Source organism: Sarcophilus harrisii, chromosome 3 (genome assembly GCF_902635505.1).
Source record: "Sarcophilus harrisii chromosome 3, mSarHar1.11, whole genome shotgun sequence".
Lineage (NCBI taxonomy): Eukaryota > Metazoa > Chordata > Mammalia > Dasyuromorphia > Dasyuridae > Sarcophilus > Sarcophilus harrisii.
Genome location: NC_045428.1, coordinates 304145667 through 304168948, shown reverse-complemented (window position 1 = coordinate 304168948; position 23282 = coordinate 304145667). Strand labels below are relative to the sequence as shown.

Below are 23282 nucleotides of genomic sequence, written 5' to 3'. Positions count from 1 at the left end.
TGTAAGCATACATATCCAAACAGTTATTTTGGTGCACTAGGAGAATCGGATTTTGAAATAGTGTAAAATTAACCTGTGAAGGAAAACAAAAATGCAAGCAAACAATAACAGAAAGAATGAAAATGTTATGTTGTGGTCTATACTCAGTTCCCATAGTCCTTTCTCTGTGTGTAGCTGGTTCAGTTTATTACTGAACAATTGTAACTGGTTTGGTTCATCTCATTGCTGAGGATGGCCACGTCCATAAGAATTGGTCATCATATAGTATTGTTGTTAAAGTATATAATGATCTCCTGGCCCTGCTCATTTCACACAGCATCAGTTCATGTAAGTCTCTCCAGGCCTTTCTGAATCATCCTGCTGGTCATTTCTTACAGAACAATAATATTCCACAACATTCATATACCACAATTTGTTCAGCCATTCTCCAATTGATGAGCATCCACTCAGTTTCCAGTTTCTGACCACTACAAAGAGGGCTGCCACAAACATTTTTGCACATATGGTCCCTTTCCCTTCTTTAAGATTTCTTTGGGATATAAGCCCAGTAGTAACTGGATCAAAGGGTATGCACATAAACTGCTCTTTCTTGAAAAATGTATAGTTATTCTATGAAACTCAGCTCTAAACATACTCTATGACAAAGACCATATGCTCAATCTCTTACTACAAATGATTTTGTTTGAATCAATTACCATCTAGCTGATAGTAGTTACATTTGAGGGGACTACCTACTCTTGCAAAGCACCCAGCTTTACAAAACTCCTCTTCAACTCTCTTATTACTTGTTGTCTTGTTGATTTATCCAAGGACATAGTTCAGTCTGAGGCCGGATTTGAAGTCTTCAGGCATAGTACTGTATCCATTGTACCACTTAGATCCTTGATAACCCCTACTGACATGCTTTTTAAGTTAAGCTTTTGATTTAATTAAGATTTTCTGCCAGACTCAATTAAGTCTACCTATTTACAGCCCACCACCAAGCTCTAAGTTTTAGTCCATGTTCCTTCTTCCTCTTGCCAAGAACAAAGATAAAAAGGTGAAAGTTAGGTGGATCAGGTAGATACCAATAGTGAAAAGCAGCCCTGATCTACCTAACTTTCACCTGTGACTTCTAGAAGCTGTAGCATGCAGTGGTCACATCCTGGTAAAAACCATTCAGCCGACTGAGTGTAACCAAGGGGTCTCAAATCCTACAGTGAGTTAGGGGGTTGTTTACTCCAAGCACGAGCAAACTTTGCCTGGTGGAATGGGCAGATGAAAACAATTTGCTCCAATGGCCAGGAAGGCTTCGGTGAAGCAGCTGCTGTAGAGCACTTAGTGCTTGGTTAGTAGTGTTAAGACACAGAAGATACCAAGGTCATCCACTGCTCCTTGAGTTAATCATCATCATTCATCTTGACTCATGTCCTGCCATTAGACAGAGCTGACCAATCACAAGGGCTTGATACTGTCAGTAACAAAGGCTTATGGAAAATTACGTCAAAATTTGGTTGCCCAGAGAAGTTCATCAGTATAGTACATCAATTTCATGACGGCATGCTTGCTGTGTGCCTACTCCCATGCTATTTAGCATTATGTTTTCAGCCATTTTTTTCACTGAAGACAAATATGGCATCAAAGTCAGCTACCACACTAATGGTACATTCTTCAATTTGAAAAGGCTACAAGCCAAATTAAGAAGGAGGCAGTGCTGGTGCATGATTTTTTGGTTTGCAGATGATCGTGGACTCAATGTAGCTTCCAAAGCTGAGATGCAACAAAGTATGAATTAATTTTCTGTGGCTTATACTAATTTTGGTCCAACAACTAACATCAAGAAAACACAGGTACTCCATCAGTCAGCACCACACTATCCATATGTGGAACTATTATTTACAGCAAATGAAAAAGTTAAATGCTGTAGAGAAGTTCTCTTACCTTGGCAGTATACTTTCTAGGAATGTCCACAAGCATTGACAGAACTAGCTCAATGTTTGGAAAGCTCCAAAGGGAAGTGTGGGAGAGAAGATTTATTAGACTGATTACCAAACTGAAGGTCAACAAATCTGTTGTGCTGACCTCATCATTGCATATTTGTGAAACTTGGACAGTCTATCAGCACCATGCCAGAAAATTGAATAGCTTCCATTTGAAATGTCTTAGGAAGATTCTGAAGACCATCTGGAAGGATAAGATGCCAGACACTGAGATCCTTTCTCAAACTAAACTGCCAAGCATTCCAACTCTCTTGCAGAGAGCACAACTCCATTGGGCTGGCCGCACTGTTCGAATGCCAAATGTATGCTTGCCAAAAAGATTATTTTATGGAGAACTCACCTAGAGTAAGCACTCACAAGGTGGTCAGAAAGAGCAATAAGGACACTTTTAAGATCTCTCTTAAGAACCTAGAATTGGGGGCAGCTAGATGACACAGTAGATAGAGTACCAGCCCTGAAGTCAGGAGGACCCGAGTTCAAATGTGATCTCAGACACTTAACACTTCCTTGCTGCGTGAGCCTGGGCAAGTCACTCAACCCCAATTGCCTCAGCCCCCCCCCAAAAAAAAGAACCTAAAATTGATTGTATGATATGGGGGACAGGACAGCTATGGAGGTATTGTGCTCTGTGAACTAAGCATAACTAAATTAACTCAGAAGAAACTTGAGATATGCAAGTTAGAGAAACCAGACCAAATGTTCATAGGGACTTTTTGCGTCTGACTTGTGGCACAACATGCTGAGCTCATATCGGTCTGATCAGCTATAGTCAGACACACTACCTTGACTAATATAGTGATATCATTTTGGTCCTCTTAAAGAACAAAGGACAATAACCAACTAACCATCTAAAAATGAATTACATTCTTTAATGAACTCTGTTTTTTAACTTTTTGTATTTTTTTTAAATATTTGGGTTTTATTTTTTCCAAACTCCATCTAATAAATTTTTGAAAAATTTTCAGAAATATATGATTTCTTCAGCACCAACCACTTTTCAAATTGTATTGAATTAATAGTCACCTATAACCTAACTTTAGATTTGCTCTAATTGACTTCAGTTCTTTACCTATCCATGAGAAATTTTTTTTTAAAAAAAGGAATTAATATCAAAATTTTGTCTTTTTTGGTAAACTGGAGATGGGGTAATCAAAAAGTAGAAAGGTGAGAATCAAATCCTAAAAGGTCATCCTTCCCACCCATTTTCTTAGAAAAGGAAATAGAACTATTTTAGTTCTTCTCCTGAAGAAGTATAAAATAACAATAAAAGTGCAAATGTTTTCTTAGCATTTCAATATTAAAAATTACCATTCTATCCTTTGAGTGGATTAAAAAAAAGACATTGGAGCACTTTTAGAAGCATTATACTTGGGAATATTTTTGACATATAAATTCTGACATATAATTTCCTCTCAACACCTAGTCATATGATATTAGATTTTGGAAGGAATTATAGAGATATTTAGTACAACATGTTTATTTTATAGATGAAGAGACTGAGGCTCTGAGAAGTTATGACTTGCCTAAGGTAACCAGCTAAATAGCTGGACCAGGATATAAATTCAGATTCCAACTTCAATGTTCTTAAATAAACTTAGAAAAGGTCACACCATACCCATTCAGTGTAACAGTGATAAACTGAGTTCTATTCAACATCTTATTATTTGGTTCTGTAACTATAAAAAGAAAATTAATTTCTAAAGGGAATACAATGAATATAAACAAAATACTTCTTGAAACCTTAACAAAAGGTACTTCACCTGGATGTGCAGAAGTAGGGCAAGAATCAAGAAGATTAGATATTATTTCAACTTTAGTAATAAAGACTCAGAAATGTATACAATCAGCATTTCCAACTACTGAGTTTGAAAAGCCCTGAATCAGCAGGTGATCAGGAAATAATTGCATCCTGAAGAAGGGTCAAAGGTTCCCAGTCACATTCTGGAAAAAACAAGGGCAAGGACACTAAGATTACAAGGAAGTTTTTATGCTCTTTCAAAGAAAAAAAAAAAAAAGCAACAAAGTAAGAAGAAAAACTTCCACAGTGGCTTAAGGAGTGAGAGTTATCCCTGTTTTACTAGTGAGGAAAAACTGAAGCTCAAAAGTAACCCTTGTTAACAGAATCAGTAGTGGAAATCAAGTCTCGGATTTCTGATTCAGCATTTAGTTCACTGCTACATACTGTCAGGGGTTTTAAACCAAGTTAATCTTGGATGAATGAAGTATAAACTTTACAAGACTGTGTGAATGTTGTTATTTGTTGGTATGTTGGTGGAATGTTGGTATGAGCATACCTGTACAAAAATATGACTTCTACCTCCTGCCAATATGGCAGTTTAATCTTATTCTAGGACAAATGAGCCAAGATAGAGAAGCTATCAGCACTATAATTCAGTCACAAAGATAGTTTTATCATGAAGAAACAATATCTACTGGACTGTGAAGTGGTGATGTTATTTTAAATCTTCACTTGCCTTTTCAGAAATATTTGATTTACAGATAAATCTGAATTTGGTTAAATGAATATAAACAAACCATACTTCTCATAGTTGTCAAAACAATCCATCTAAGGTAAAGTTTGCTTTGTCACTCCACAAACTGAAAACAACCAGTAACTTCTGTCATCACATTTGACACAAGGAATTAATTTTCCATTTCTAAATTTCCAGACTTATTTTACCTTAAGTCGTCCCCGCCCCCCGACCCCCCCACTCCAACTCTTTTTCGTGTACCTTCTAAACTAGACTATTAGATCAACAGGCTATCTCTGGCCTCCAACAGGTGTCTGGACCAAACTATCATTTCCTTTTGAAATTTTTCTTTAAAGGAAAACTTTAGGTGCTCCACTTCCTCAGTTCCAAAGTTTCCTTTTCCTCCTGAAGTTTTCATAGGGAACTTGGGAGCTTTCCTCTGTGAACTTCAGGACATTTGCAAAGCCTTAGAAGTACATAAAGCCATAATAGTAATACATTAAAAAGAAACACATAAAGCAACTAGATAATGCAGTTGATGGAAAACCCAACCTAGACTCAGAAGTCTCTTCCTGAGTTCAAATTCAGAGATTTACTAGTTGTATGACACTCCCTTCCTTTCCCCTCTCCCCGCACAAGTCACTTAGCCTTGTTTGCTTCAGTTTCTTATTTGTAAAATTAGGCAGAGAAGGATATGGCAAACTACTTCAGTATCTTTGTTAAAAAACAAACAAACAAAAAGCAACCAAATGGGTCGTGAAGAGTAGAACACAACTGAACAACTAATTGTTATTATAAGATATCTAGATTACAAAGAAACATATAAAGCAATAATAGGTCACTAATTATGACATGTTTACCTCACATAAAAAGGCATAAATAATGTCTAACTATTTTGGTCATAAGTTTGGGTTTTTTTGTTTTTTTGTTCTTGCTGAGGCAATTGGGGTTAAGTGACTTGCCCAGGATCACAAAGCTAGGAAGTGTTAGGTGTCTGAGACCAGATTTGAACTTAGGTCCTCCTGACTTCAGGGCTGGTACTCTTATCCACAGCGCCAGTTAGCTGTCCCTTGGTCAGTTTTTTAGATGGTAAAACTATTGATCTGTTTTGTTGATTTTTTTCCCCTTTCTTTTCTTCCTTATTTTCTTTTTCTTAAAAAATTCCTTGTTTTAAAGGATGGCTTTCAGGGAAGAGGAAGGATACAAAGGAAAATCTGGATTATTTAACAACAAATCAATTAAAAAAAAAAGAAATGGCACATGAATCATAGTTTCCACTTTAGAAATCAAGAGAGTTAGACAGGAACTAATATACCTAATGGCTTCATATCTGATTTCATAATTACGGAACCCTTTTCCTAATAAAATACAACTAGCCAAAAGGAATAATTGCTTGAATGTAACCTGGCAACACAAAGGCAGAAGGATCAACAAAGTTAACACTCCTGCCTTGCAAGCAGATGTTTTCAGTCCAAGAGATTTTCAGAGAACATTTGAGGACACAATGGTAAAGAAACTGGGTTGGAAAAGGGGGATTCCTACTCAAATGCTTTTTGACCTTGTTACCAGTTAATGCAGGCCTACCTCACTAGTATTAGACTTTTCTATGTATATACTCTATCTCCCTTGGTAGATTGTCAATTCCTTATGATCAGGGACAGTCATTCTCCATCTCTAGTTTCAGTTAAGCAGAAACTGCTACACCTATGGAATCTTGTTTATGAAATATCATCAGGTGGAAATTCTACCTAAAAGACTATGTCCAACTCTTGCAGATAACAGCAAATAATGAGTTATTTCAAAGCAGTGATTAAAAGAGCAAAGAGCAAATACTCCCCTCATGCCATTTTTTCATTTCAGCCTCTGCACTACCCCAAGGATGCACTGATTTCATAAGGAGCTAATGTGTAGTAGACACAGCACTGAATTTTGAGTCAGAAGACCTAGATTCCCAAACCAACTCTGTCACTGACTGAGGTTGACTTTATTTGAGTCAATTCCCTTCTGTTTTGTTACCTGTAAAATTGGAATATTACTTCCCTATATACTTCATAGGATTGGTAGAAGGACCTCTCAGAGTTGAAAGGAATAAAAGATAATGCCAGGGTCTTAGAAAACAGCAAAGACCTGTATGAATAGAAGCTATTGTTGTTGTTGCTGTTTGTCCTTCTCAAAGAATACCATGACATCAGGGAGGATGACATGCCATGACATGCAAGAGAATTGGATTTAAGTGAGGAAGGGCTGTGCAAGGTCTCCTGCCTCACTTTCCACTCCAGAACCATCTGGATACAGAGGCCAGAGATAGCTCAGATTATCATCTATACATTGGAACCTCAGTGAACCAGAGTTAGGACATCTCTTCCTTGAAGGCCGTTTCCTTTGTTTTCTATCCTTTGCCAAGGACTAACTATTTCAGTTCTGCTTTGCTGACTTAGTAATCTGATTTTCTGTGATGAGCAAATGAGATAGAAAATCCAGCAAAATTATCTGAGATTAATTACTTTTTGCCTTTGTATCTTCCTTGCCTAGTACAGAGTTTTTCAGGTTTATTGTTGAATGAACTGAAAAGGGGAAACTGACTGACCAAGGCTGTCTTTAAAACTGTACACAGACATTTTGATTACCTCATTGGGTGCTTAGTGAAATTTTAACTAAAACATTCCTTGAAGATGATCTGTTCCCCTTCTCAAGGGTACCAGAAAAACAATCTAAACTTGTTTCCTCTCCAACCAGGTACATTGTAGTCTCTCCTGTCATCCAAACGATCCCCCCAAAAGGACAATGAAGAAACACACTCTAGAATAATCAAGACAGAACAAGAGGTCATTTCTCCCTTATCATACACCTGAGTAAATAAAATTCCTATTTTCCAACTTGTCTTTTGTTCCTCCTTAAATGACCAATAGAAGTGGGGTAGAAATAGAAGCAAAAAGGTGCAACATAGAGCCATAACATCGTCCTTCTCTCAGCTACCTGGACCAAAGGCAAAAATATTTCCTTTAAGAAAAAGGGATGAGTAAAAAAGGATTTGAATTTCAAAGCTGTTGGCCTTGAGACCTATCTTAACAGAACAATTGGACTGAAAGCTTCCTGAAAAGTCACCTGAATTATCATATATATATGGATTTTCTATCATACTGATTTAGACTAAAGTACTACACCACAGCTATGTAACTATGGGGTCATGGACACTTTGCATGTTCTTTTTTCTTAAAAAATGCACACTGACAAATTCTCCTTTTGTGTTCAAATTACATTTTAGTTTTTGAATTCACAGACAAAAGACTATCTTCTATGAACTGGAAACATGACAGCAACAGTTAAATTTTCCATGCTGCCTATTACTGTAGAATGTAACTATCTTGAAAGATTTTGTATTTGTGTCTCTAGTGCCAACAGTGCTCAGCATATAAGATGATTGTGGCGGTTGGCTGATTGAAAACTAAGATTTCACCTAGAGTACTCATGGATATATAAAAATATTCAGATTTATTTATTATTATTATTATTATTTTGCTGAGGCAATTGTGGTTAAGTGACTTGCCCAGGGTCACACAGCTAGGAAGTATTATCTGAGACCAGTTTTGAACTCAGGTTCTCCTGGGCTGGTGCTCCAGAAATATAAGAAAAATAAGAATAATATATTACAGTGCCTAACCATGCTAATTGGGCATATGATAAGCAAACAAATATTTGTTGAGGTTAGATAAGTATATGGTTTCCTTGGAGGGGAAAAAAAGAAAATAGAAAATGTGGAAAGTTAGATAGCTAAATAGGAAAAAGTAAAAGTGAAAATTAATTAGATAACAGATATGAGCTGGAAGATGGTGTAGCAACTGACAACATATCAGATACAATCGTACTTTTAAAAATCATATTCAATTCAATGTTTCTATGTAGCAGCTTATTTCTCTGTGACATATAATCTTCATGCTAGGTTATAACAATTTCGGACCAACATTTCACTGTTCATATTTTTTTTTTTTTTTTTTTTTTTTTTGCAAATTAATGATTACTCCATGGCTGGAAAGAAGCCAGCATAAATTGTGAGAGTCTAGAGAAAAAAGGAATTGGAGCGTGGGAATCATTGCTCCCAAAAGGAAAAAAAAAAAAAAAAAAAAAAAAGGTGATAAACTACTGGAAAAAAACTTCCAGGCAATTTTAATGGTGAAACTATCAGAGTCCTAGGAGAGAACTGTTCATAAAGCTCTCATGCATCTATACAGAAAGCTTTTCTAATTCACAAATAAACATGTATACACCCACCAATGTACATACTATATTTTAAAGGTTTAAAAAAAAAAAAAGATACTTCACTAAATAGATTAGCTTATAGAAAAATGCCAATAGATAATAGAGACTAGAGGACAGAGAACTTGTGAATTTGGTAGTTATTTTATACCTCTTTAGTGCAATGGTCTTTACCACATTGATTTTGAAGTTTTAATAACTGTACCAGAATCCTATTTTTATAGAGGTTTTTCAATACCCCATAAGATAATATATTGTAAGGCTCTCTTGTTTGGATTAATAAAAAAATCAATTAGACTCTATCCAAATGACATTAACTGGATTAACTCTCTTGTTTGGATTAATAAAAAATTCAACTAGACTCTATCCAAATGACATTAGCTGGATAGAGACTAGTAAATGAATACATCTCTGAAGGATTTCATTTGGCAGAATTTTTGAGAGGGTAAGTAATGTTATCCCTAAGCCTATATGTAAGAAGTAAAACTTAAACTCATGTCTTCTAACTTGTAGACCATCTAGCTCTTCTTAGGTGGTCTCTTACACCCTCAAACCCCTCTGTGAGCCAAGTTAGTATAAGTTATATAAAACTGTCAAGGTCAAAATCATGAAGCATGACGGGGATCATGACAATGAAATGCTGTTCAACCAATTCAGAGACTAGCTCAGCTCAATCTAGATGTCCAATTTCTGTTTTTGTTCTTTCCCTAGATTTTAAATATCAGAGAAACTAAAAATGAAACATCCCTTCAAGGAGCTTAAACCTACAAAGTAGATTTAAAGAGGGCGGGGGAAGAGAACAAGAAAGTGCTAAATGTAGAAGATGGCCCCTTAGGTTGGGCTTTGGAGGAAGTTAGAAATTTTATAAGAAAAAAAGAGTGAATTTTAAATGTGGGGAGGGAAGGATTGTCATGTATAAGGAGCAATATCAAATAGTTGTTCTACTACAAAATGTTCTTCTATTAAATGAGGCAGTGAGGTGTAATAGTGAATAATATTGGGCTTGGGACCAGACCAAATCCTGCTTTACACACTAATAAATGTTTACATGAGATCCTAGGCAAGTCACTTAACTTGTCTCAGTTCTTGAAGTGTAAAAAGGGCAAAATAAAAAAAGGGGGGCCCCATTCATTGACGATCAAAGGGACCATTTGTAAAGCATTAAATAAATGCTAGCTATTATTACTTAAAATGAACTCCCAGGGTTTTAACCTCATCTCACTATTTCTAGCCACTGTACCTCTTTTTTTTAGAAAGAACAAATTATGATTACCATCCATACTCCTTCCTTAGCAGTTGCAGTCACATTAGCAACAAGAACATTAACTGTTCTACCAACAGATTTTACTAAAATAATAGGCAGAATATTGAGTATTTAAAATTTTAAGCTCAATTTCAAAGTTATTTTATTGATAGCTTTTTTTTTTCCAGGATCCTGAAAAAATTAAGAGGTCAAGGGAATTTGAATTTTGAACTCCCAGGCTTTAATTAATGTCACTTTTTTCCCTACTGAACCAAGGCTCACTAACTTTTCCCATCACTCTAATTCAGTAGGGATAGGGATTGTTCCACATCTTCCCCAGATGTGGAAAACAAGACTTTTTTTTTTTTACATGTCCAAACCCATTTGTAGAGTTGTCCTTTCTAACTATACTTTAAACTACAAGGTAGGCAATTTCTGGGAAAACATATAATTTAAAGGATACTTAAAAGATCATTTAGTCCAACATCTTCATTTTACAGATGAGGAAACTGAGGAAGCCAACTAGCATCCCCAATATTACAAGATTACATAGATGAGAGTTGGAAGGGACCTTTCACAGATTAGAAAACTAAGAAACCGAGACGTGGTCACTTCACACTGCTGGTAGACTGAAATGGATTCAAACTCGCGTTCCTGACTCCTAGCTCAGTTTATTATACCAAAGGTTTTTAAACTTTTTCCACTTGTGACCCCTTTTTGCCCAAGAAATTTTTACGTGACCCCAGGTATGTATAAAATAGGTATATAAATCAAACATTTACCGATAAGAATAATCGTTTTGTGATCCCCTGCATTCAATTGCAAGATCCCACAGGAAATTCAGGAACCACAGTTTAAGAAGCCAGGCACTATACCATTTAGTTGTTTTCAGGAATTTATATAGTACATTAGTAACAGGTCAGTACTTTTTCCATTATGAGCCAATGCATGCCTAGAAGGCTTGAACAATTAATAAGAATTACTGCAACCCAGCAAGATAACTGTATAAATATGTATACATATATTGGATTTAACATATATTTTCACATATTTAACATGTTTTGGATTTTCTGCCCTCTGTGGAGGAAGAAGAATATTTGAAACATAAAGTTTTGCAAGGGTCAATGTTGAAAAATTACCCATGCATATGTTTTGTAAATTAAAAGCTTTAATTAAAAAAAAAAATTACTGCAACCTATTCAACTTGCTATAGAACTATAAACATTTTTTTTTTTCTAACATGGCCTGTATTGAATTTAGAGGTGGAAAAATGGAAGGTTTTAGGGGGGGGGGAGAAAGAGAACAGAGAGATGAAAATAATTATAGACACAACAGTAGAGATGAAAAATGGGATAGGGAATGAATGATAAAAGGCCCGGGTAATAAGAGTTTTGGTGGAGAGGTCAGTCACCCTTTCATACCAAGGAAATATTAAATTAGCTTTCCCTTCCCCCTATATATTAGCAATGAAAATTCTTCCATAAAGCTGAGTAAAAGACCCCTGAGATCTTTTAGAAGACTATGTATAACTGGGTGAGATGGACTTATTTTCAGATTTTGCTTCACTTACTGGGGAGAGGGAGGTGAAGGGAAATCTGTGAGATCTGAGAGAGAAGTTCATTGCTAGTCACCAGCTATTTCTTCCAGATAGGAAGACATAAAAAATATCTTATTAAATTATAAATAGCGAAAAATCAATACAACTAAAGTTGCTTAGTAGCAATTAATATTTAATTTCATTCATTAAGAAGCTTACATAATCATATATACAACATATCCCAATTAATTTTAAAAAGCATAAAGCTTCATTAAAAGCAAATATACTCTTTCCTAGTCACTCCCTTTTACATCCTCATGAGGAGTCTATGATCATTTTCATTCATTTTCCTTTTATATAGTTGTAATTTGTGTATACTTATAGGCAGGCTTTTGAAAAAGTTGAAAGGGCACAAGAATTACCATAATACATAATGGGAAGAAAACTGCCTGGGATTTAGGTCAGCATTAAATTCCCAGGCCTGTCATAAAAACCTTTATCATGGACAAAACAATCTGTCTAGCTCTCAGTTTCTTTATTTATAAAATGAAGGGTTAGATGAGTTGATCTCTAAGAATCCTAGTAACACTAATGTTCCATGACTATGATAAATATTGTTACAGGCTAAGCAGATTCAATTTTATCTTCTTGTCTAGGCAAAAGGAAAACATCAATCTTTTTATGTGATGTAATCTCTACTATCATAATTCTTGTTCTGGGTCCCAGAAGTAGAATGGAGCACCTTAAGACAAGGATTCTGAGTAACAGTTAACAATTTTCCTGGACTGATGGAAGTGGATTTCTTCAACAAAGACAAGATCTAACTTAGTTTCAATTGATCAAGGATGGACAGAAGCAGCTATACCCGAAGAAAAAACACTAGGAAATGAATGTAAACTGCTTGCATTTTTGTTCTTCTTCCCAGGTTATTTATACCTTCTAAATCCAATTCTCCCTGAGCCACAAGAAAACTGTTCGGTTCTGCACACATATATTATATCCAAGATCTACTGTAATCTATTTAACATGTATAGGACTGCTTGCCATCTTTGGGGAGAGGGTGGAGGGAGGGAAGGGAAAAATCAGAACAGAAGTGAGTGCAAGGGATAATGTTGTAAAAAATTACCCTGGCATGGGTTCTGTCAATAAAAAGTTATTTAATAAAAAACAAAACAAAACAAAACAATTTTCCTGGAAAGACTAAGTTCTTATCTATCGATTTCAGGGTATGACCCTATAGAGGTACTGAGGCTCTTTTCTTCTCACTCTCAACAGAGTTTCTTTGTTAATATCTGTGTTTTTTGTTTTGTTTTGTTTTGTTTTCCACCAGACACAAATATGCTAAGTTTCCTGAGTTGATAAAGAAAATGGGTAATGACAACCTTGGAGATCTGGGATTGTCCTGACTAATCAAGGATGTTTATGGCCATAAAGTACAAGTTTTTTTGGAGTTTTTTGGGGGGAGGGGGAGAATAGGGGATCAAGATCAACTTAATAGCTAAGCTGATTAAAAAAGAAAAAGATAAATAATACTTTTTTTTCTTCAGCAACTTCTCCTTAGAAATTCTTGATGTACATAATTTAATTTGATTGTGTCTTCCTTGAAGGCCTGAAACCTTAACATTGGATTATCCCGAGTTTTGCCTAGCTGTGTTCTACGGTTAAGACCCACACTGATGAGACTACCACTTATCTGACATCAATCTCTCTAACTTTAGAAATCTAACTTTACTACTATTGGGATCTGATTATACCTATTATCCACAACATGACCACTACTGCCTGGACTTTGTCTTGCTTAGCACATTCCTATTATCAGGATCTGCACTCTCTTGAGTTCTGATAACTGTGTTGGACTTTTAGCTGGCCTAACTCAAGATTTTGTCTACTTGTGAGTCATTGCCAAGACTTATGCTAACATCCTCTCACCTTGCTTATGACTATAAATCTGAATCACCACAGTGGGGAATGACATTAATTAAAACAGATTTCATAATACTCTAGTTATAGGATATAGGATTGAAAGGAGAGATTAATTCCATCCCAGATAGGAGATAAGGGCCAAAACTAGGCAGAAGTTGTGGGAATGAAAAGGAATAAAAGTTAGTGAAATTGCAAACAAAAAAATAGACAGAGTTAGACTATGGGTTAATTTTGTGGGATAGCCTGGGAATCTTATTATTATTCATAATCTTTTCATGGGAAAATGCTTCCAGAATTCTAAAATTACTTATGTGAATATCTGGAACACAGCCCATTTCTAAAAGCTAGGGACTCCTTGTACTAGAGACAGTCTGTTAATTAAACAGATTTGATCTACACAGTCAAATACAAGGCCAGACCACTGGAAATCCTTTTTGGCTTCCTCACTAATGTCCAAGTTTAATTCCCACAGTGACTTCCAAAAACTTCTCTTTTAAGCATTTACTCTCATTACTTATAAAATGATTACTATAACTTCATCAAAACATAAGAAATCTAAACCTATCTTGAGATTCCCATTCATATTTTTCACCTAAACATAGCCCTCTTTTCATCTGTTCTTTCATTCTTCGCTCTATAAGCTTAGTGGAAGGAAGCAAACTTCATTTAGAAATTGCCTCTTACTAAAAACTCCTTTCTTCTCCAATCTCCTTATTTCTTCCTAACTTTTTAGGGTTACAAATATGAATCATCTTTTTTCCTTCTCGGGAAAATATAATAAAATCTTCAAAATCTTTTAAGATTCTTCCTTCATAATATCTTTAATATTTTCTCCTTTCAATATTTCAATGGACCCACTGCCCTGATCTGAGCCCTTGTAACCTCATGTCTGAATTATTCTAATATTTTAGCTATCTATCTCTAGTTTCATATCTTATACAAAAGTACCAGGCTATTTTTTTCTGTTCTCCTTGGTCAAGAACAAACAAAAAAGCCCCCACACCCATACTGCCAAACACACTAAGTAAAAATTCTGTCTGGCATTCAGGGATCTCCATCAATTGGCCTCACATTAACTATCTAACCCTACTGCCCAATTTAACCCAAGATTTCTGTTTTAACTCCTTAAGTCTTTCCCATTCCCCTCACACATTGTCTTCAAATCTGCATTTGTTCATCTTCTTCATTCTTCTGCTTAGAACTGCTCTCCAATCTGACATTTTCTTCAAGGAGCTGTCATTTCACCGAAGTGGGTATCATTGGTAGGTCCTCTAGTAGTCAGTCAGCTAGGCATTTATTAAGCATCTATGTGCCAAGGACTGTACTAAGTGCTATGGACAAAAAGAAAGGAAAATCACATCACAACAAAGTGATCGTTTCTCTTTTTAATTGGCCTACTATAGGATGATAAGCCAAATATACTTAGACTTGACCATTTTCCTGACTCTTAAGTCTAGTGCTGTATTTATTATGCCACACAACTCCCTCTACATGGCATAGGGCAGTTGGAAAGTAGTCCTTCAACTACTTGGTTTATTACCAGGGTTTTATATATAATTTGGAAGAATCTGCCAGGTTGTGCAATGGAGGAATAGTTTTTGAAAACTTCTATACTATTACTATCTCATTATTTTAACACCCAAATCAAATCATAATCTTTTCCCTAGAAGCTGTTCCATATTAATCCCAGTTTATAAAGATCTTCTCCAACCTTGAATGTCAAATATTAATTTCTTAATAATTTCTACCATTAGCTATCATTTGGTACAATGGAAAGTAAACAGGCGCTGAAGCCAGAGAACCCAGAGTTCAAATCCTCTCTCTGATAATTATTATTTCTATGGGTTTAGATGGTCACTTACTCTTTCTGGACTTCAGTTTCTTAGGTGTAAAATGAGATAGCCGGTCTAGAACTCAGAGGTCCTTTCTAGCTCTAAATGATGTTGAGAAATACATATTTTTTTAATACAGGTTCTTTGGCAAGTTTCATGTACTGATTTTGTTCCTCAAACACCAAGGACCTTGAGAGGCCATTTCAATAACAATGGGCTGAAGCTGGATGATGAGGAAAGGCCAGAGGCAGAGAAGTAAACCTAAGGTTAGTCCTGAGGTCAGTCAACAAACATTAAGAATCTGCCATGTAGCAGGCCTATATATATTAAGGGCTAAATACAAAGAATTCCATCTTGGAACTCTCAAGGAGCTCACAGTCTAATGGGGGATATACAACTTCAAACAACTATGTGTAAACAAACTCTGCTTGAGGGTAAATTGGAAATAATCAACAGAGGAAAAGGCACTCAAATTAAGGAGGAATGAGGGAAAGCCTTTCTGTAGATGGTGGGATTTTTACTGGGACTTGAAAAAAGCCAAAGAAGCTGGGAGGCATAAATAGGGAAGTTTTTAAGAGGATCAAAAGAAATGAGGAGAGCATATCATAGTAGAGAGATAACTGAAATGAAAACCTGAAGACTCAGATTTAGTTCTAGCTTTGCCTTGCCACTAGGAAGTTTTGTGAACTTGGGCAACCATTATCTCTGTGGGCCTCAGTTTCTTAATCCATAAATAAAAGGGCTTAATAATTGATCATTTGTAAGGTCCCATCTATATTGCCAGTGATACAGAAATTATCCATAATGTCTCAGATAGTGCTAACAAACTGAACAATGATGATCAGTGAGGTAATGTTTCTGGTATCTTAAAGGCAAAGAATCTCATCTTATTTACCTTTATATCTTTCCCAGAGCAGACTGTTGCACATATCCAATAAGCTAAATATTTGTTGAATGCTGAATAAGAGAATCCTTGAAGAAAGCTGTTTAATCTTTTGATGATTAATTTTATAGAAAGATAGCCAAGTCATATGCCCCTGAGGTCAGACAGCTGCATATCCTCCATTTCCACTTTAAAAGTATCATATCCTGAAATTCAAGTGAACATCAGAGCCCTTTTGAAAATAATAAATGAAAGTATATCTCCTGGAGAGCAATACATATTTCAACTTTATATTATCTATAGTATTAGGATCATATAAAGCTAAAGTAGAAAGGAATCTCAAAGTCATATACTTCACTCTCCTCATTTTACAGATGAGGAAACTGAGACCCAGTGATATTACTCAACTTCACATAGCCAACAAGCTTCAGGGGCAGGATTTGGACTAGGACCTCTGACTGGAAAATAAAGACTATGCTAAGATTTCTCTGATATAGATAACTTCTTCACTTACAGCATTCTGGTTAAGAGATACCTTTAGTCCAGACATATTAAAACACCATCAATGAGTACAATAACACTCCCTTGAGGACCAAACATGGCCCATATTACATTAACATGTGATGAGGAAATATTTTTACAAATAAAGTACAATAAAACACAGATATTACATTTTAAAACTACATTGATATGCAGCCAGTAGGGCAAGATTCTTATGAAAAGTTTAGTGGCTCTAATTCTATTTAATTCAGAACTCACTGGAGAAGACCCTGAAGTTGGGAAAGGCAAAAGGAAAAAAGGATGCCAGAAGATGAGATAAATATACAGTATCATGGAAACAATGAACATGATACACTATCCTGGAAGCAATGAACATGACCTTGGACAGATCTTGAGATTGGAAAGGGTGGAAGAACTTGGTGTGCTTTGGCCCATCGGGATCAGTCAGATCCAAGTGAACAACAACAAATGATCAAATGTGATATATTTGTAAAGCTTTCAGCACAATGCGTGGCATATAGCATAGGCTGTATAAATGCTAGCTAACATATAAGTATACTCAAAATAATTTCTTGCAAGGGCTCTAGCAGTCAACAGTTACCTGATGGAGGAAGAGGAGGAATCATAAAAGATCTCAAATAGATCTTACACTAGAGCTTAACTCTGAAGTAAGTTATGGATTCTAGGAGACAAAGGTAAGAACAGAATATTCTAGTATTGTTCTGAGAAATGACGAACAGACTGATTTCAGAAAAACCTGGAAAGACTTACATGAACTGATGCTGAGTAAAGTAGTAGAAACAAGAGAACATTAGATTATATGATGATCAATTGTGATGGACTTGGCTCTTTTCAACAAGAGGTGATTCAAGGCAATTCCAATAGATTTGGAATGGAAAATGCTATCTTCATGCAGAGACCAAATTGTAGAGACTGAATGTGAATCAAAGCATAGTATTTTCATCATTTTTCTTGTAGTTGTTTGCTTGGTTTTTTTCTTTTTTGTGTTTCCTCCCTTTAATCTGATTTTTCTTGCACAGCCTGATGAATATGGAAATATGTTTAGAAGAACTGCCTGTGTATATCAGATTGCTTAGTTGTCCTGGGGAGGGGGAGAATGGAGAGGGAATAAGAAAAATTTGGAACACAAGGTTTTGCAAAAGCAAATATTGAAAACAATCTTTGCATGTATTTGGGAAAATAAAAAGCTATTAAAAAAATAGAATATTCCAGATGGGAGGGGAAGTATTGTCACTGTATGGAGAAAATGCTCATTATTCAGATGATAAGGAGAAAGCTTCTCCTCCAAAATATACAGGCCTCTTCCTGCATCCACAGTAAGATCTTTCTTTGGACCTTAATTATTCTGAAATAATAAGCAAACACAGCACTTTAAGGTTTGCAAAGCATCTCACAAATATTATTTCATTTGATAACCACAACAATTCTGTGTTGTTATAACTTATTTTACAAATGAGAAAGTCTAGGCTGACCTTTTTATAGAAGCAAGGAACTGGAAACTAAAGGGATGCCCATCAGTTGGGGAATAGCTGAGTAAGTTATGAAATATGAATAAAATGGAATATTATCATTCTATAAGAAACTATCAGCAGGATAATTTTAGAAAGGCCTGGAGAGATTTACATGAACTGACGCTAAGTAAAGTGAGTAAAAACAAGATAACTTTGTGAAGTGGCAAAATTATGTCATGATCAACTGTGATGGATGTGACTCTTTTCAATAGTGAGGTGATTTAGGCCAATTTCAATAGACTTGTAAGAGAACCATGTACATCCAGAGAGTGGACTGTGGAGATTCAGTGCGGACCATAGCATAGTATTTTCCCTTTTTCTGTTGTTGTTGTTTTTGTACTTCTCTGTTTTCTCTTTTTGATCTGATTATTCTTGTGCGGCATGATAAATGTGGAAATATATTTAGAATAATTGCACATGTTTAAAATATATTGGATTACTTGCTGCTTAGGGAAGGGGCTAGGGGAAAGAAAGGGAGAAAAAATTTGAACACAAGGTTTTGCAAGGGTAAATGTTGGAAATTATCTTTGCATGTATTTTGAAAATAAAAAGCTATCTTTTTTTTTTTTTTTAAAAAGGAAAAGAAAACCTAGGCGAGAGATTGAATAAGCATCTTGACCATGGACATACAGGCAATACATTGAGGAAGAATTTGAATTTGGGCCTTCCTAATTTTCTCTACCCTTTAATCCACTAAGACACTTAGCTACTTCTGGAAGTCCTTACATGTTCCTCAAGTACTTTTTGGTAGAGAGAAGTCAGTTTTAGGTACCCTGAACAAGGTCGTGAAATAGGCAAGAGTTATGCTTGTGGCTAAACCAATGATGTTTTCTGATATTTACCATGTGACCAAAACCTTAGGGTCTTAGAAAACCTGGTACTGAGTAATAGGTATTTCTTCCTCAATTAGATGACATGAATACAGGAAAGATCTGGCAGTCAACATTAAAACTCCTGGAGTGAAAGTTTCCTCCACTCTCTAGCTGGCAGATATGTTCAAGGGCATTGGAGTTGTATGAGGTAGATACAAGGAGATTCAGGATTTGCCCTGAAGTCACAAAGTGTTAAGTTAATAGTGATAATACTGAAAACCATATATTCCTGGATTTATTCTGTCCTCTATGTCAATGATTAAGGTTATTAGTACATTAAAATTAATTTTGCAGGTGTGCTTGCATTACATGACCAGAGTCAGACTAATCTAAACCAAATAGGGATAAAAGTGGTCAAGATTGGTGGCCTGGTGCAGTATTTAGCTATAAGTCTAAGTTTAATTATTTTTAAAACGGGAAAAATACTAGGCTAAATTCATTATCTCATGATTAGGCTCAAATAAGAATGTATGAATATCACTTAGCAAACTTTCTGGGGGCTAAATAAATATCAATCTTATTACTTTAGGATTAGCTGAGGTTGCAAGGAAGATATCAAAAAAAGATAACTTGAAGTTGTTTATAAAGCCATTAGGATAGGCTATAAAGCTCTTATGTAAGTCATAATTGTTTATGTCTTACTTCCACTGGACAAAAGGAAGTGATGCTAAACTGTATAATAAGTAGTAGTACTCTCACTTTTAACAGTTTTGCTAAACAGAATCAGATTTAAGGGAGATTCTGAAATTCTTCTAGAACTCGGTAGTTCCTTCAGACAAGAAAGTGATTCATTTAATAATTTTAGTTTCTATATTTTTATATCCAAGAAAGCAGAGTTCCTTTTCACTATCTTAGTTTAATACAATGCAGCAACAAACTGCTCCTCCCTGCCAAGAAAGCACTGACCAACCCATTTACTAGGGTTTTTATTTCTAAATATATCATTTCTTTCCTGGCTAACAACTTTAAAGTATATTTCCCACTCTCTCTATTTACCGACACACCCAAAAGGCAAATTACCTAAGGAACAATCATTAGGACAAAAACAGTCATTTCTAAAAGCCATTTACGAAATTTGTCACCTAAAAGTAGACACCATTGACTTAGCTTTTCAGAGCCTTTTCATGAGGCATAGTTTGGGGGATTCAGATATTTTCTCTTATTCGTTCTCGTAAAATCTCAGGGCAACTAGGTGACTCAATAATGGATAGAGGGCAGAGTCTGGAATGAGGAAGACTCCTCTTCCTGAATTCAAATCTGGCCTCACATCCTTACTAACTGTATGAAGAAGTCCCTTCAACCAGTTTGCCTCAGTTTCCTCATTTGTAAAATGAGCTGAAAGAAATAGCAGCAACCCACTCCAGTATCTTTACTATGAAAATTCTCAACCAAATGCAGAGATCAATCCCGTCTCTACAACATTCTTGACAAGTGAGCCTCTGATGGATCAGTGTTAGTGACAGCTCACAAATTCAAAAGGCAGCCGTAATGAGCAGTTCTGGCAAAGACTTTTAATTTAAAATGAATGGAAAACTTCACAACCAAGGCTTCTACTCATTAATTTGAGTTCAATACTCTAGAATCACAAATAATAATAATAGAACTTATATAATATAACAAGAACACTTTATAAACATTATTCATTTCATATTCACAACAACTCTAAAAGTAAATGCCATTATTATCCCCATTTTACAGATGAGAAAAACTGGGCTAAAGGGGGATTAAGTGAGCTGTCCAGGGTCCCACAGTGTCTGATGCTGAATTTGACTTCAAGTTTTCCCCACTCAGCCCAGAGCTCTGCCTACTCCCTGACCTAGCTTCTCTAATAAATGGAATTCCCTCTGTGATTTTGTAACAGTTCTACTTATTTCTGATGTTCTCCTTATTGTATCCTAGCCCTACAAGCAATTCCCTTATCCAATGCTTTGTTCCCTATAATCATTTTCCTGGTTGCGCTGGTCTATACTGGAGAGCTCGTCAAGGCCTTTCTAAAAAAAAGGTGCCCCTGGAGACAAGGATACAAGACCAGAAATGGTTTGATCAGGATCAGTTGGGTCTTATCTCTACACAACTTTTGCTTAAGAACTGAACATACACGTTTCACTTGAGCATCTATGCAGTTCTTTATCTTGAGAACATCACAACACTTATTCCTTGGATTTATTTCTAAAAATATTGCAAAAGAGAATAATTTATGCAGGACCTTTTTCCTATAAAAAAAAAAAAAAAACCCACAATACATATCTAATCTAAGCAAAACAAGACCGGGGCAGTTAGATGGAACACCGGCCCCGAAGGCAGGCGAGCCTGAGGTCGGATCCCGATAAGCACATCCCCGCTGGGTGACCCTAGGCAAGTCACTTAAGTCTGATTGCCCCCCTTACTCCTCCGAACATGTGTGCCCATTTCACAACCCGATCGCACAGTCCAGGTGACCAGGAACTAACGACTAAACACAAGCCCTGGATGCTGAATTCAAGCCCTTCATTCTTTAAAAAAAATAAAAATAAAATAAATAAAAATGTTAATCTATTGTTTCCGGTTTATGGGTGGATCTATCCGATCCAGACTTCGTCATAAGTATTTGTTGCTCGCTTTCCTCCTCCTTTCCCCTCACCTTCCTCCCGCCTCTACTTTTCCGACCTGCTCTTCCTTCGTTAGGGATACGGAGCCTGTCGGCCCTTCCGAGGCCCTCTCCCCCTTACGCTCGCCCCCCGCCCTATCCCTTCGCCCTCTACTTCTGAATTGGGAAGACTTCTATACCCTTCTAGATATCCTCCCCCCGCCCCCTCCTTTATCCCATCGGGATGACGAAGGTTTCAGCACCGCAGAAGACCCTTCCCGGGTACCCCGGAGAAGCGGCTCAGCAAAGGGACACGATTCTCTGGAGGGCGACCCCAGCAAAGGGCACGCGCCGCTCCGCCCCCGGAGCCCCTCTGCTTCAGCGAGGCAGAAGGTAAGCCACCTGCCCGCGGCGGCGGCGGCGGCATAGGCGGCAGCCGGGGATCCAGCGCGCCGGCGAGGCCCCTGCGGGCGGGATGCGGGCCGGCTGGGGGGGGGGGGGCGGCGGGTAAGCCGGGTGGTCTTCGGGGCTCCCTGCTGCGGAGCTCCCGCCCCCTCCCCTCAGGCAGCAGCGGCGGAGGGCCGGCTCCGGGGGGGGGGGGGGGTTACGCGTCCGCCCTCCTCCCCCGCCACCGCCCCGGGTCTCACCCGCCGCCAGGCGCAGGCCGCGCAAGCTCCCCATAGCGCCCGGGAGGGGACGTCCTGCCGCTTCGCCGAGCAGCCGAGTTTGCAGCGGGTTGCCAGCTCGGAGTAGCCTCAAAGTCATCGAGGACCCAGTGACGCAAGCCCGAGCTGGCCGCGCCGCCGCCTGCTCTGCCCTGCTCCCCCCACGTGGTCTCCTAGCGGGCGGGGGGAGGAGGAGGAGGAGCGCTCTGCGCGGGGGCTGCATGGGCTGCTCCGCCCTGGCACGTAGCAGATGCCTGGGTTCTGGCTCGTACTTTGGTCTCATTTTGCTGCTGCTGCTGCTGCTGCCGCTGCCGCTGCTGCTCCTGCTGCCGCTGCTGCTGCTGCTGCTGCCGCTGCTGCTGCTGCTGCTGCCGCTGCTGCTGCTGCTGCTGCCGCTGCTCCTGCTGCTGCTGCCGCTGCTCCTGCTGCTGCTGCCGCTGCTCCTGCTGCTGCTGCCGCTGCTCCTGCTGCTGCTGCCGCTGCTCCTGCTGCTGCTGCCGCTGCTGCTGCTGCTGCGTTTCTTTTTTCTCCCCAAACTGCCTGCCTTTTTAGAAATGGATCAGAGACAAGATTTCCTCCTGGAAAAAGCGCTGGCCTGAGACTCAATACCTTGGTTCCGTCTTTTAATTCTGTTATCTGGTTGGCACGCAGCTTTTTGCGTTTTGTTTCCTCCTTTAGGTCACTGGTTCCTTGAGGGCAAGGCCAGTCCCTGGCACACAGTAGGATTTGACAGCTCTAGCACTAGTTTTTGTATGCTGGACTATCAGCAAATGGTACGCTCAGCTAGGGATCTCCATTCATCATTCTTTGAACTTATATCGATGCTGCTAAAGTGAACAATTCTTTTAAAAGAAGCTTCGCTTTTTACCACCACCTTAGGATGTCCCTACCTAGCTGAATAAATCCCAGTGGCTCCATATTGCCCACCTCTGGGACCAGATATAAAATCGTTTGTTGTTCAAAGTCCTTTATAACATCCCCCTTGCATCTTTCCAATATTCTTATATGAAATACTATGGGCGAG

At 37.7% G+C, this 23282-nt stretch overlaps 1 protein-coding gene across 1 annotated transcript in view; it reads right to left on the bottom strand.

Moving 5' to 3' along the window:
- The window catches only part of FAM162A (family with sequence similarity 162 member A), a 38049-nt gene extending 15468 nt beyond the window's left edge, over positions 1 to 22581 (bottom strand). Inside the window, exon 1 of the mRNA XM_031959731.1 lies at positions 22241 to 22581. Within this exon, the coding sequence (XP_031815591.1) occupies positions 22241 to 22541 (301 nt within the window). The 5' untranslated portion in view covers positions 22542 to 22581. The remainder of the gene's footprint in view (positions 1 to 22240) is intronic.
- Between the last annotated feature and the right edge of the window lie 701 nt (positions 22582 to 23282).